At 40.1% G+C, this 12,939-nt stretch overlaps 1 protein-coding gene across 1 annotated transcript in view; it reads left to right on the top strand.

The window, feature by feature from the left end:
- LOC103086262 (zinc finger protein 160-like) overlaps positions 1–10,923 on the top strand; it is a 23,211-nt gene extending 12,288 nt beyond the window's left edge. Inside the window, exons 4-6 of the mRNA XM_007455898.1 lie at positions 6,666–6,681; positions 8,492–10,272; positions 10,357–10,923. Of these exons, the coding sequence (XP_007455960.1) occupies positions 6,666–6,681; positions 8,492–10,272; positions 10,357–10,923 (2,364 nt within the window). The remainder of the gene's footprint in view (positions 1–6,665; positions 6,682–8,491; positions 10,273–10,356) is intronic.
- The last annotated feature ends 2,016 nt before the right edge of the window (positions 10,924–12,939 follow it).

Here is a 12,939-nt window from a genome sequence, read left to right as displayed (position 1 = left end):
CTAGTTGAGGCAAGTGGGGGCTACTCTTCATTGTGGTGTGCAGGCTTCTCATTGCAGTGGCTTCTCTTGTTGCAGAGCAGTGGCTTCTCCTGTTGCAGAGCACTGGCTCTAGGTGCGCGGGCTTCAGTAGTTGTGGTTCACGGACTTAGTTGCTCCTCGGCATGTGGGATCTTCCTGGACCAGGTCTCGAACCCATGTCCCCTTCATCGGCAGGTGGGTTCTTAACCACTGTGCCAACAGGGAAGCCCGTTTTGAAGCGTCTTAATGAGAGAGCTTTTGAAGTTGAATGATGCCTTCAATTAAGTACTGTTTTTTCTTTTTTTTAAGTAAATTTTTACTTATTTATTGATTTTTGTCTGCGTTTGGTCTTCGTTGCTGCTTGCAGGCTTTCTCTAGTTGCAGCGAGGGGGCTACTTTCGTTGTGGTCCATGGGCTTCTCATTGTGGTGGCTTCTCGTTGCGGAGCACGGGCTCTAGGCACACGGGCTTCAGTAGTTGTGGCACATGGGCTCAGTAGTTGTGGCTCGTGGGCTTAGTTGCTCTGCGGCATGTGGGATCTTCCCAGACCAGGGATCAAACCCGTGTCCCCTGCATTGGGAAGCAGATTCTTAACGACTGCGCCACCAGGGAAGTCCCTCTATGCATTATAAATGAACTTGACTTTTATTTATTTAGTCAGCAGGTTCATATTTTTATGATATTCTTAGTGTTCTTGTTTTTTTTTTTTGTAATGAGTGGGTGGTTGAATTGGGGAATGGCCCTTCATTGTGAAATTGGTGACCAGACTCTTACAGTTCTTCATATATTTTCAGTATTAACCCATTATCACATACATGATTTGCACATATTTTCTACCCCTTCTGCAGATTGTCTTTTCACTGTACTGAGTGTGATTTTTTGCACAATAGTTTGTAATTTTGATGTAGTCCAATTTATCTGTTTTTACTTCCATTTGCTGTGCTTTTGCAGTTGTATGTTCTCAATCATTGCTGTATCCAGTGCCATTAAGATTTTTGCCTATGTTTTCTTCTAGGAGTTTTATGCCTTTAGGTTGTATGTTTAGATCTTTGTTCTATTTTTTAAAATTATTTATTTATTTATTTATTTGGCTGTGTTGGGTCTTAGTTGCAGCATGTGGTATCTTTGTTGTGTCATGTGGGATCTTTCGTTGTGGCACACAGGCTTCTCTCTAGATGTGGCACACGGGCTCAGTAGTTGCAGCGCGTGGAGATAGTTGCCCCACGACATGTGGGATCTTAGTTCCCCGACCAGGGATCGAACCCACATCCCCTGCTTTGGAAGGTGGATTCTTAACCACTGGACCACCAGGGAAGTCCCTAGATCTTTGTTGTATTTTGAGTTAATTTTACGTGGGTTCATGCAGCAGTCCAACTACATTCTTTTACATGTGGGTATCTGATTTTCTCAAAATCTTTTTTTCAAGAGGCTGCTTTTCCCTCAATGAGGAATCTTGACACCCTTGTGGCACATCATTTGACTGTATATGCAAGAGTTTATTTCTGACGTCTTTTCCACTGTTGTTTCTGTCTGTCTTTATATTGGTACCATACTCTTACTATTGGTTTTGCTTTTTAATAAATTTTGAAATAAGGAAGTATGAGACCTTCAACTTTGTTCTTTTCAAGGTTGTTTTTCCTATTCAGGGTCTCTTGAGATTCAGTGTATGTCCTAGGATGTAAGTGTTTATTTTTTCCAAAATTGATATTGTGGTTTTGCTAGGTATTGGTTTGAATCTCTTGATCATTTTGTTGGTATTGATGTAATGACAATATTGTCTTTCAGTCCATGAACTGGGGATATCAGCATTTACTTGTGTATTTTCTAATAATTTTCAGTAACGATTTTAGTTACAGTGTACAAGTCTTTTTTATGTGGCTAAGGTTTTGCCTAAGTATTTTATTCTTTTTCATGCTATTTGAAATGGAAATGTTTTCTCAATTTTCTTTCTAATTGTCCATCATTAACATATAGAATACAATTTTTACATGTTGACTTTATATCTTCCAATTTTTCTGAATTCATTAGTTACTTATATCAGGGTTTTTTTGTGGAATCTCATATTTTTTCTACATATTAGGTTATGTCATCTCTAAACAGACATAATTTTCTTCTCCTTTCTCTAATTGGATACCTTTTATTTTGTTTTCTCGCCCATTATTCTGGCTGAGACTCCAGCTATGTGTTTAATAGAAATAGTGAGAGCAGATATCTTGTCTTGTTCCTGATCTGAGAGAAAAAGCTTTCAGTCTTTCCCCATTGTGTATGATGTTAGCTGTGGGCTTTTTATATTAGTCTTTTATTGTGTTACTGTATTTATTTCTATTCCTACTGTATTGAGTGTGTTTATTATGAAAGGCTGTTAACTAGTCAAATGCTTTTCTGCATCAATTGAGATAATCATGTAGTGTATTTTCTTATATTTAATGTGCAGTTTTACATTGAAAGATTTCATTTGTTGGAGCATCCTTGCATTCCAAGAATATATCCTCTTTGGTTGTACTGTATAGTCCTTTTGTAGTACTGTTAAATTTCATTTACTCTTGTTTGATTGATGAGTTTTGCATCAATATTAAGATTTATTTATTTATCTTATATTTTAGTTTTGGCTGCGTTGGGTCTTCATTGCTGCGCGTGGGCTTTCTCTAGTTGCGGCGGTGGGGGCTGCTCTTTGATGTGGTGCTCGGACTTCTCATTGCGGTGGCTTCTCTTGTTGCAGATCATGGGCTCTAGGTGCATGGGCTTCAGCAGTTGTGGCATGCGGGCTCAGTAGTTGTAGCTCACGGGCTCTAGAGTGCAGGCTCAGTAGTTGTGGTGCATGGGCTTAGTTGCTCCGTGGCATGTGGGATCTTCCCGGACCAAGGCTCGAACCTGTGTCCCCTGCATTGGCAGGAGGATTCTTAAACACTGCACCACCAGGGAAGTCCGGTTTTGGACTGACTTTGGTTTTAGAGTAATTCTAGTCTCGTAATGAGTTTTGAAGTGTTTCCTGTTCAAATTTTGGGGAAGAATTTGAAGAAGCTTGATCTTAATTCTTTTAAGATGTTGGGTAGAATTCAGTAGTGACGCTATCTAGCTTTCCTTTGGATTTTCTTGCTTTCTTTTTTTTTTTCTGGCTGTACCATGTGGCATGTGGAATCTTAATTCCATAACCAGGGATCAAACCTTGACCTGCAGTGGAAGCACAGCGTCTTAACCACTGGAGCACCAGGGAAGTCCTCCTTTGATTTTTTTTTTTTTGTGGTATGCAGGCCTCTCACTGCCGTGGTCTCTCCCGCCGCGGAGCACAGGCTCTGGACATGCAGGCTCAGCAGCCATGGCTCACGGGCCCAGCCGCTCCGTGGCATGTAGGATCCCCCTGGACCTGGGGCACGAACCCGCATCCCCTGCACCGGCAGGCGGACTCCCAACTACTGCGCCACCAGGGAAACCCTCTCCTTTGATTTTGATCAGTGATTTTTGGTTAGTGATTCAGTCTTCTTACAAGGAATGGGTTTGTTCAGATTTTTTATTTCTTCATGACTCTATTGATAGGTGTGTGTCTCTGGGATTTCATTCAGATTTTGCAATATTTAGGCATAGAATTGTTCTTGGTATTCTAATTTTTTTTTTATTTCTGTGGAATCAGTTGTTGTGCCCCCACTTTCATTTTTTATTTTAGTTATTCGGCCTTCTCTCTTTTTGGTTAGTTAATCTACTTAAGGGTTTTATTATGTCTATCTGATCAAAGAACCAACTTTTAATTTTGTGATTTTCTGTAGTTTTTTATTCTTTTTGTATATCTCTTAATTTTTTTTCTTTCTAGCTTTGACTCTGTTTCCTATGGTCTTTTTTTCTTTTTATTTTCATTAAAAAATTTTTTTAAAGTAATTTTGCCTTTTTTCTATTTAATTTTATTTATTTATTTATTTATTTATGGCTGGCTGTGTTGGGTCTTCGTTTCTGTGCGAGGGCTTTCTTTAGTTGTGGCAAGCGGGGGCCGCTCTTCATCACAGTGCGCGGGCCTCTCACTATCGCGGCCTCTCTTGTTGCGGAGCACAAGTTCCAGAGGCGCAGGCTCAGTAGTTGTGGCTCACGGGCCTAGTTGCTCCGCGGCATGTGGGATCTTTCCCGGACCGGGGCACGAACCCGTGTCCCCTGCATTGGCAGGCAGATTCTCAACCACTGCACCACCAGAGAAACCCTTAAAATTATTTTTATTCAAATGATAAACCAGTATCTTTTATGTGCATTCCTTTGTATTTTTTTTTCAAGCTTTAAGATATAATCAACATATAACATTGTGTAAGTGAAGTGTGATGATTTGCTACACATTTATATTTTGAAAAGATTACCGGGTATGTTTGTTAAAACATCCATTAACTCACATAATTACAATTTTGTTTGTGTGGTGAGAACATTAGAAGGTTACTGTCTTAACAACTTTCAAGTATATATAATACAGTATTAATAATCATAGTCAGCGTGCTGTATGTTAGATCGCCAGACCTAATTCATCTTGACTAAAATCTCCCCATTTCTGCTATGCCCCAGCCTTTGGTAATCACTATTTTACTTTCTGTTTGTATTTGGCTTTTTTTCCCCCCAAATATAAGTGAGATTATTCTTTATTTGTTTTTCTCTCAGACTTATTTTACTTAGCATAATCCCTTCGAATGCTGTCCATGTTGGTACAGATAGCAGGATTTCATTCTTTCTTATGGCTGAATAATATCTCATTTTCTATAGAAATGAGATTTCTTTTTTTTATCCATTCATTAGTTGGACACTTAGGTAGTTTCCATATCTTGGCTATGGCTTATACTGCTCTAATGAACATAGGAATGCAGATATCTCTGTGTGATAGTGGTGACTTCATTTCTTTTCGGTATATACCCACATGTGGAATAACTACGTTATGTGGTGCTTTAAAAAGAAGTATTTTGACTGTAATTAGTTTTTTCCAGTGCCTAAAACGAATTATAATCTTCTGATAGTACGGTAGGGTCCTCTTTAATCCACAACCTTACTAACACTCATACCTCTTGGTTTTTTTGTTTTTGTTTTCTTTGGCTGCTGGACCACCAGGGAATTCCCCCCTCTTGTCTTGTGTGTGTGTGTGTGTGTGTGTGTGTGTGTGTGTGTGTGTGTGTGTGTGGTACGCGGGCCTCTCACTGCTGTGGCCTCTCCCGTTGCAGAGCACAGGCTCTGGACGCTCAGGCTCAGTGGCCATGGCTCACGGGCCTAGCCGCTCTGCGGCATGTGGGGTCTTCCCAGACCGGGGCATGAACCCGTGTCCCCTGCATCGGCAGGCGGACTCTCAACTACTGCACCACCAGGGAAGCCCTCTCTTGTCTTTTTGATAATAGTAATTCTAAAGGTGTGATGTGATATCTCCTGGAGGGTTTGATTTGCATTTTCTCCTAAAGGAGGAGCTGGGAACTGGGAAACTTTCTCCTGTTTATTCTCACCTTATTGTGCCTTGGAGGGATTGAGTCAAAAATCATGATTACACTTTTTGGTTCTGTGTTTTGAGTGTAGGCATTTCTTTGGGTGCTTCAGCTTCTCACCTGGTTCTTAGAGTTATTCCAAAGGATTTTGTTGGGAATACCGTGGTGGTCCAGTGTTTAAGACTCTGTGCTTTCACTGCTGAGGGCAGTGTTCAGTCCCTGGTCAGGGAACTAAGGTCCCGCCAGCCATGTGGTGCAGCCAAAAAAAAAAACAAAAACAAAACAAAACCCACAAAGATTTTTGTTCTTGTTGTATATTGTTAATTCAGTGTCTCCATGGGCTAAGTGCCTGGAGTTTACTGGTCTGCTATCTTGCCAACATCGTTTTTCATGTCTTTTATTTATTTATTTTTACATGTCTTTTTTATGGCAGAGATTGTGTTAAGAGATCCAGTGCTATGATTTCCAGTAATTAGAGCAGGGCAGCAAAAGGGACACTGTTGTTTTTAACACCAAATAAGGAGTCTTAGTCTAAAAAGTTGATATGACAAATTGTTAAAATTTTTACTATGTTAGGTAATTAATAATTTAGTTAATAAGATTCTTTTTCTTTTTAAATTTATTTATTTATTTATTTTTGGCTGAGTTGGGTCTTTGTTACTGGGAGCGGGCTTTCTCTAGTTGTGAGTGGGGGCTACTCTTGGTTGCGGTGCATGGGCTTCTCATTGCAGTGGCTTCTCTTGTTGCAGAGCATGAGCTCTAGGCACACAGGCTTCAGTAATTGTGGCACATGGGCTTCAGTAGTTGTGCACACAGGCTTCAGTAGTTGTGGCTCACGGTCTCTAGAGCACAGGCTCAGTAGTTGTGGTGCACAGGCTTAGTTACTCCACGGCACGTGGGATCTGCCCGGACCAGGGCTGAATCCATGTCCCCTGCATTGGCAGGCAGATTCTTAACCACTGAGCCAGCAGAGAAACCCGTGTTTTTCTCTTGAATATGTATTCCTGGAAATGGAACTCATGGATATTAAAATTGGTACATTTCATACCAGATATTGCTAGAGAAAAAAACCTGCTTTCTCTTTACAATGTCACACTCTCTCCCTTTTTAAATTTCTTTTGCTTTTGTTGCATGCCCATGGTATAAGTCCCATGGTTAAAAATGAGATGGTACAGTGCTGCCTGCTAATAAACCAGTTCTTCTTTTCTTCCCCATTCAGTATTCTCATCGCCCTGGTACAGTTACATTCCCACAGTTTAGAAAGCACAAGCTGTGTTCCCACACGTCCATTACTCCTTGTCCTCCATTCTTGGCCTTCCCAGTTCTGACCTTTCCTCACATGGTCCCTTGATGTGGATGGAATACACTGTTATTTGCTAGCATATTCGGTTTTTTCTTCTGAATTCCTTAATTCCCAGAGCCTTTTTTCACCCATCCCACTGTCTCCCCACACTGTTCACATTGTAAAAAATCATGTGTATTCCTACAGTGAATTAATTTCACTAGGCAGGACCTTAATTTATATGTGCAGAGGTGGTGCCTCCAAAACCATTTCCAGGAAGGATGGCTGAATAATGCTATATACAGCTCAGTTCTTGTATCACCCTTGAAATTTTCTTTCTGAACTCTTGGTATTCATATCCTGTATCTCTCACTTACTTTCTGTGTAAATTGGTTTCATGTACATGAACCCTGTGAGTCTGATGCCCTTATTTGAAAAATTGGGCTTAGAATATTTCATGTTTCACAGTAAAGATTTGAAGGTTACTTTTAAAAAATACTAACTTTCATGTTTATTGTGAGCTATCCGTTTGTATACATTATAACTTGGATGTTTTTATTTGTAATTGATCCCAACAACATTGTCTCTGATCCTAGTTAATAAATTTTCAGGGCTTCCCTGGCGGCTCAGTGGTTAAGAATCCACCTGCCAATGCAGGGGACATGGGTTAGAGCCCTGATCCGGGAAGAGCCCACATGCTGCAGAGCAGCTAAGCCCATGCACCACAACTACTCAGCCTGTGCTTTAGAGCTCACAAGCCCAACTACTGAAGCCTGTGCACCTAGAGCCCATGCACTGCAATGAGAGAAGCCATCGCAGTGAGAAACCCATGCATGCACCACAACGAAGAGTAGCCCCTGCTCTCCACAACTAGAGAAAGCCTGCGCGCAGCAACAAAGACCTAACGCAGCCAAAAATAAATCAATAAAATAAATAAATATTAAAAATAATAAATAAATTTTCAATGCACACTGTATTACATACACTTTGGGGCCAATAATTTAAGGTAACTGCCTTAGATAGGCCATAGCTCAATGCTGTCTGTTTTTCAATACTAAACTGCCATTTGTTTACATTATTCATCAGGTAAGCTTGTTTTGGATTATTTACCATTATAATGCATTGTCGGTTCTTTAGCATTTACTTATGTACAAATATGCAGAAATTTTGTACAATATAATACTTTTTTCTCCTCAGTTACAAGACAGCAGTGGGATTCCCTGGCAGTCCAGTGGTTAGGACTCAGCGCTTTCACTGCCATGGGCCCAGGTTTGACCCCTGGTTGGGCAGCTAAGATCCTACAAGCCACTTGGTGTGGCCAAAAAAAAAAAAAAAAAAAAAAAAGACAGCAGTATGCTTACTGCCAATTACTGTGCTTTGGGGTCATGGTGGGAAAATGCCCTTTTTTTGAGAGCTAATACAATTTTGTACAGCGTTAGGGTTTTTGTCATAGGGTGTTTTGGAACTAGGCTACCCTAAAATTATTACAATATTATATAAGTTTTGAGTGTACGGCATAGTGATTCACAATTTTTAAACGTTATGCTCCACCTAAGATTACTTTGAAATACATGTGATCGCTTTCTTTCGTAAGGGATCATATTTCTTTACTGTTCCTTAAATTTCGAACATTTTGTTTGGGAAGCTTTATTACTCTGTTTAGGATAAGTATTATTTTTGGGTTACTATCATGTTATCAACAAGAAATGACTTTGTTCTGAACTATAATTAATAGGGTTCCTGTGGTTCTTTATATCTTGTAGATATCTGTCATATATATGTGATGAAGAAATTACAAGCTAAAGTGAACAGTGATGGAGGAGAAGTATTCCAAACAGTGATGTTGGAAACACGTGAAAGCCGTGAAATAAGAGATTTTTACTTCAAGGAAATCCAGGAAAATATGCATGACTTTGAGTATCAGTGGAGAGATGATGAAAGAAATGGCAAAGGAATGCCTATAACCTGTAAAGAAAATCTCACTTATAAAAGAAATCAACATTGGAAAAGGGATGCAGGAAACAAGCCTGTTGAAAATAGGCTTGGATCAAGCTTTCGAGATAACCTGCTGATATATCAAACTGAAGGGAAAATTTATGAATGTAATCAAGCTGTGAAGTCTACCAACAGTAGAGGCTCATTTTCAGTACTTGAAAGAATAACTCCTAGTGTCCAGGCCAACATTTCTAATATATATGGGAACGATCTTATCCATCTTTCAGGACTGGCACAGGAACAGAAAGCATACAAGGGAAAACCTTACAAATGTGGTCAGTTTGGCAAAATGTTTCGTCAGGGCTCACACCTCACTAGACATCAGATAATCCACACAGGAAAGAAATCATACAAATGTGATGTATGTGGCAAGGTCTTTCGTCGAAGTTCACACCTTGCAAGTCATCGGACAATTCATACTGGGGAGAAACCTTACAAATGTAATGAGTGTGGCAAGCTCTTTAGTCAAAAAGCACACCTTGGAAGTCATCAGCGAATTCATAGTGGGGAGAAACCTTACACATGTAATGAGTGTGGCAGAGCCTTTACTCTTCGCTCAAATCTCATCAGACATCAGAAAATTCATAAAAGAAAGAAATTATATAGATGTGATATATGTGACAAAGTCTTTAGTCGAAATTCACACTTTGCAAATCATCAGAGACGTCATACTGAAGAGAAACCTTACAAATGCAGTGAGTGTGGCAAGGTCTTTACTCAAAATTCACATCTTACAAGACATCAGATAATTCATAGTGGAGAGAAACCTTACACATGTAATGAGTGTGGCAAAACCTTTAATTTTCACTCAAACCTCATTAAACATCAGAAAATTCATATAGGAAAGAAATTATATAAATGTGATGTATGTGGCAAAGTCTTTATTAGAAATTCACACTTTGCACGTCATCAGACAATTCATACTGGAGAGAAACCTTACAAATGCAATGAGTGTGGCAAGGTCTTTAGTCAAAATTCACATCTTACAAGACATCAGAGAATTCATAGTGGAGAGAAACCTTACACATGTAATGAGTGTGGTAAAGCTTTTAGCCAAAGTTCAAGCCTGGTTGACCATCAGAAAAGTCATTCTGGAGAGAAACCATATAAGTGTTTTGAATGTGGCAAGGCCTTTAAGCAATGGTATTACATCAAGATTCACCAAAGAATTCACACTGGAGAGAAACCATACAAATGTGATGTGTGTGGCAAAGCCTATATCGCTCTTTCAAGCCTAACTAATCATCAGGTAATCCATACTGGAGAGAGACCTTACCAATGTAATGAATGTGGGAAGTCATTTAGGCAACAGTCTGAAATCAGGATTCACCAAAGAATTCATGATGCAGAGAACCCTTTCAAGTGTAATGAATGTGGCAAAGCCTTTACTCAGTGTTCAACTCTCACTACACATCAGATAATCCATAAAAGAGAGAAACCATATAAATGTGATGTATGTGGAAAGGTTTTTAGTCAAAAATCACAATTTAAAATCCATCAGAGAATTCATTCTGGGGAGAAGCCATACAAGTGTCATGAGTGTGACAAAGCCTTTATTGTGCGTTCGAGCCTCACTTCCCATCAGGTAATCCATACAGGAGAGACAGAACATAAATGTGACGTTTGTGGCAAGGGCTTCAGTCAAAATTCACACCTCGTGACTCACTGTAGAGTTCATACTGGAGAGAAACCTTACAAATGTAATGTGTGCAGCAAAGCATTTAGTGTGCGATCAGGCTTAACTTCCCATCAGGTAATCCATACAGGAGAGAAACCACATAAGTGTAATGTATGTGGCAGGGGCTTCAGACAGACTTATCACCTAGTGAATCATCAGAGGATTCATACAGGAGAAAAGCCTTTCAAATGTAATGAATGTGGCAAAACATTTAGTGTGCAGTCGACCTTAACTTCCCATCAGGTAATCCATACGGGAAAGAAACCACATAAATGCCATGTGTGTGGCAAGGGCTTCAGGCAGAGTTCGCAACTCGTGACTCACCGTAGAATTCATACTGGAGAGAAACCTTACAAATGTAATGTGTGCAGCAAAGCATTTAGTGTGCGATCAGGCTTAACTTCCCATCAGGTAATCCACACAGGAGAGAAACCATTTAAATGTGAAGCATGTGCAAAATTCTTCAGCTATAGGTCTCACCTTGTGTATCATCGGAGAATTCATACTGGAGAGAAAACCTAACAGGTGACTTGATTGTGGCAGTCTTTATTTTGCGTTCAAGCCTATCCTACCATGAGGTAATCCATGCTGGTGAGAGACACTACAAATGCAATCAGTGTTGCAAGGTTTTTAGAAGGTGTTCACTCCTTAGGCTTCATGAGAAAATTCATACTCAGCAGAAGCTGTATAAATGTATTGCGTGTGTCAAGGCTTTTAGAGAATGGTTTGACCTTAGTATTCTATCAAGAATTCATTCTGGAGAGAAACCTTACAAATGACATGAGTGTGTAAAACCTTTACTCGGGTCACATTTCACCAATCATCAGGTAATCCGTACTGGACAAAACCTTACACATTTACTGAATGTGGCAAGGCTTTTTAGGTATTGCCTACACTCGGGCTTCACCAAATACTTTGTACTTACAAATACAAGGAGTGTGGCAAAGTTTTGAATTATTGCTTACTTTCAGGATACATAAGAATATATGTCTTGGTGACAAACCACACAAATCTAATGTGCATAGCAAGGATTTTACCCAGACATAAAAGGGGGAACATACTGGAGCAATAGTTTACAAATGCAGTGGGAGTGGCAACAGTTTTACCTTGAGTTCAAGTATTATACAACAACTGAGAGTCCATATTGAGGAGAAGCCGTATAAATGTATGGACAGAGGTTTATCCAGGCCTCACACTGCACTAGACTTGAAAATATACATCTTTCAGAAAAACCATACAAAAGTAATGTGCAGGCTAAGGCTTTACCCAAAGATCAAAACTGTGGAACATAAGAGGAGTTACAGGGCTTCCCTGGTGGCACAGTGATTAAGAACCCATCTGCCAGTGCAGGGAACACGGGTTCAAGCCGTGGTCTGGGAAGATCCCCCATGCCGCAGAGCAACTAAGCCTGTGCACCACAACTAGTCAGCCTGCGCTCTGGAGCCCGTGAGTCACAACTACTGAGTCCGTGTGCCACAACTACTGAAGGCCACGTGCCTAGAGCCCATGCTCCGCAATAAGAGAAGCCACCACAATTAGAAGCCTGCGCACTGCAACCAAGGGCGAACCCAACTCGCCACAACTAGAGAAAGCCCCTGTGCAGCAATGAAGACCAAATGCAGCCAAATAAATAAATAAATGAACCTTTATTTTAAAAAAAAGAATCTGCCTGCCAGTGCAGGACACATGGGTTCGAGCCCCAGTCCAGGAAGATCCCACATGCTGCAGAGCAACTAAGCCCATGCACCACGACTACTGAGCCTGCGCTCTAGAGCCCGTGAGCCACAACTACTGGACCCTTGTGCCACAGCTGCTGAAGCCCGTGGACCTAGAGGACATGCTCTGCAACAAGAGAAGCCACTGCAATGAGAAGCCTGTGCACCGCAACAAAGACCCAAAGCAGCCAAAAAGGAAAAAAAAAGTTATATTGAAGAGCAACCTTACAAATGTAATGAATGTTGTAAAGTTTTTTTTAATCAAGTATTCACATCTTTGGCGTAATTTGTGAATTCATATAGGACAGAAACTATACAGATATACTAAACATGGAAATGCCTTTAAGAAACAGTGTGTTCTTAAGATTCACCAAAGAACTCATGTTGGGGAGAATCCTTACAAATGTAATGTGTAAATTTTTTGGCCAATTCTTACAACACACCATACATCCAATAATCCATACTAGGAATAACTGTCTTTACTTCTTTGAGGTCAACCTGAGATATTACATACTACAGAATAATTACAAGTCACAAAATATTAAAACTTATGATGTGTATCACTGCAGCAAGGCCATGTGGAAATGGCCCTTCTGTTCTAATAAAATATAGTGTATTTCATTTGAGTATTCTTGAAACGGCTGCATTGCTACTTTATGAATTTCAAGCTAAGGTTTGAAGTCTTTTGATTTTATACCTTTATTACAGGAAGGTTTGAAGTCTTTTGATTTTATACCTTTATTACAGGAATTTCCTGATGGTCTCTGGGATGGGGTCAAGATGAAGGGGCCAAATTCACTAGGTGTGGTTCATTCATATCCAC

Source organism: Lipotes vexillifer, unplaced genomic scaffold (assembly GCF_000442215.2).
Source record: "Lipotes vexillifer unplaced genomic scaffold, Lipotes_vexillifer_v1.1 scaffold1665, whole genome shotgun sequence".
NCBI classification, from domain to species: domain Eukaryota; kingdom Metazoa; phylum Chordata; class Mammalia; order Artiodactyla; family Lipotidae; genus Lipotes; species Lipotes vexillifer.
The sequence above is the reverse complement of the archived record's forward strand: the minus strand, read 5'-3'. Positions and strand labels throughout refer to the sequence as shown.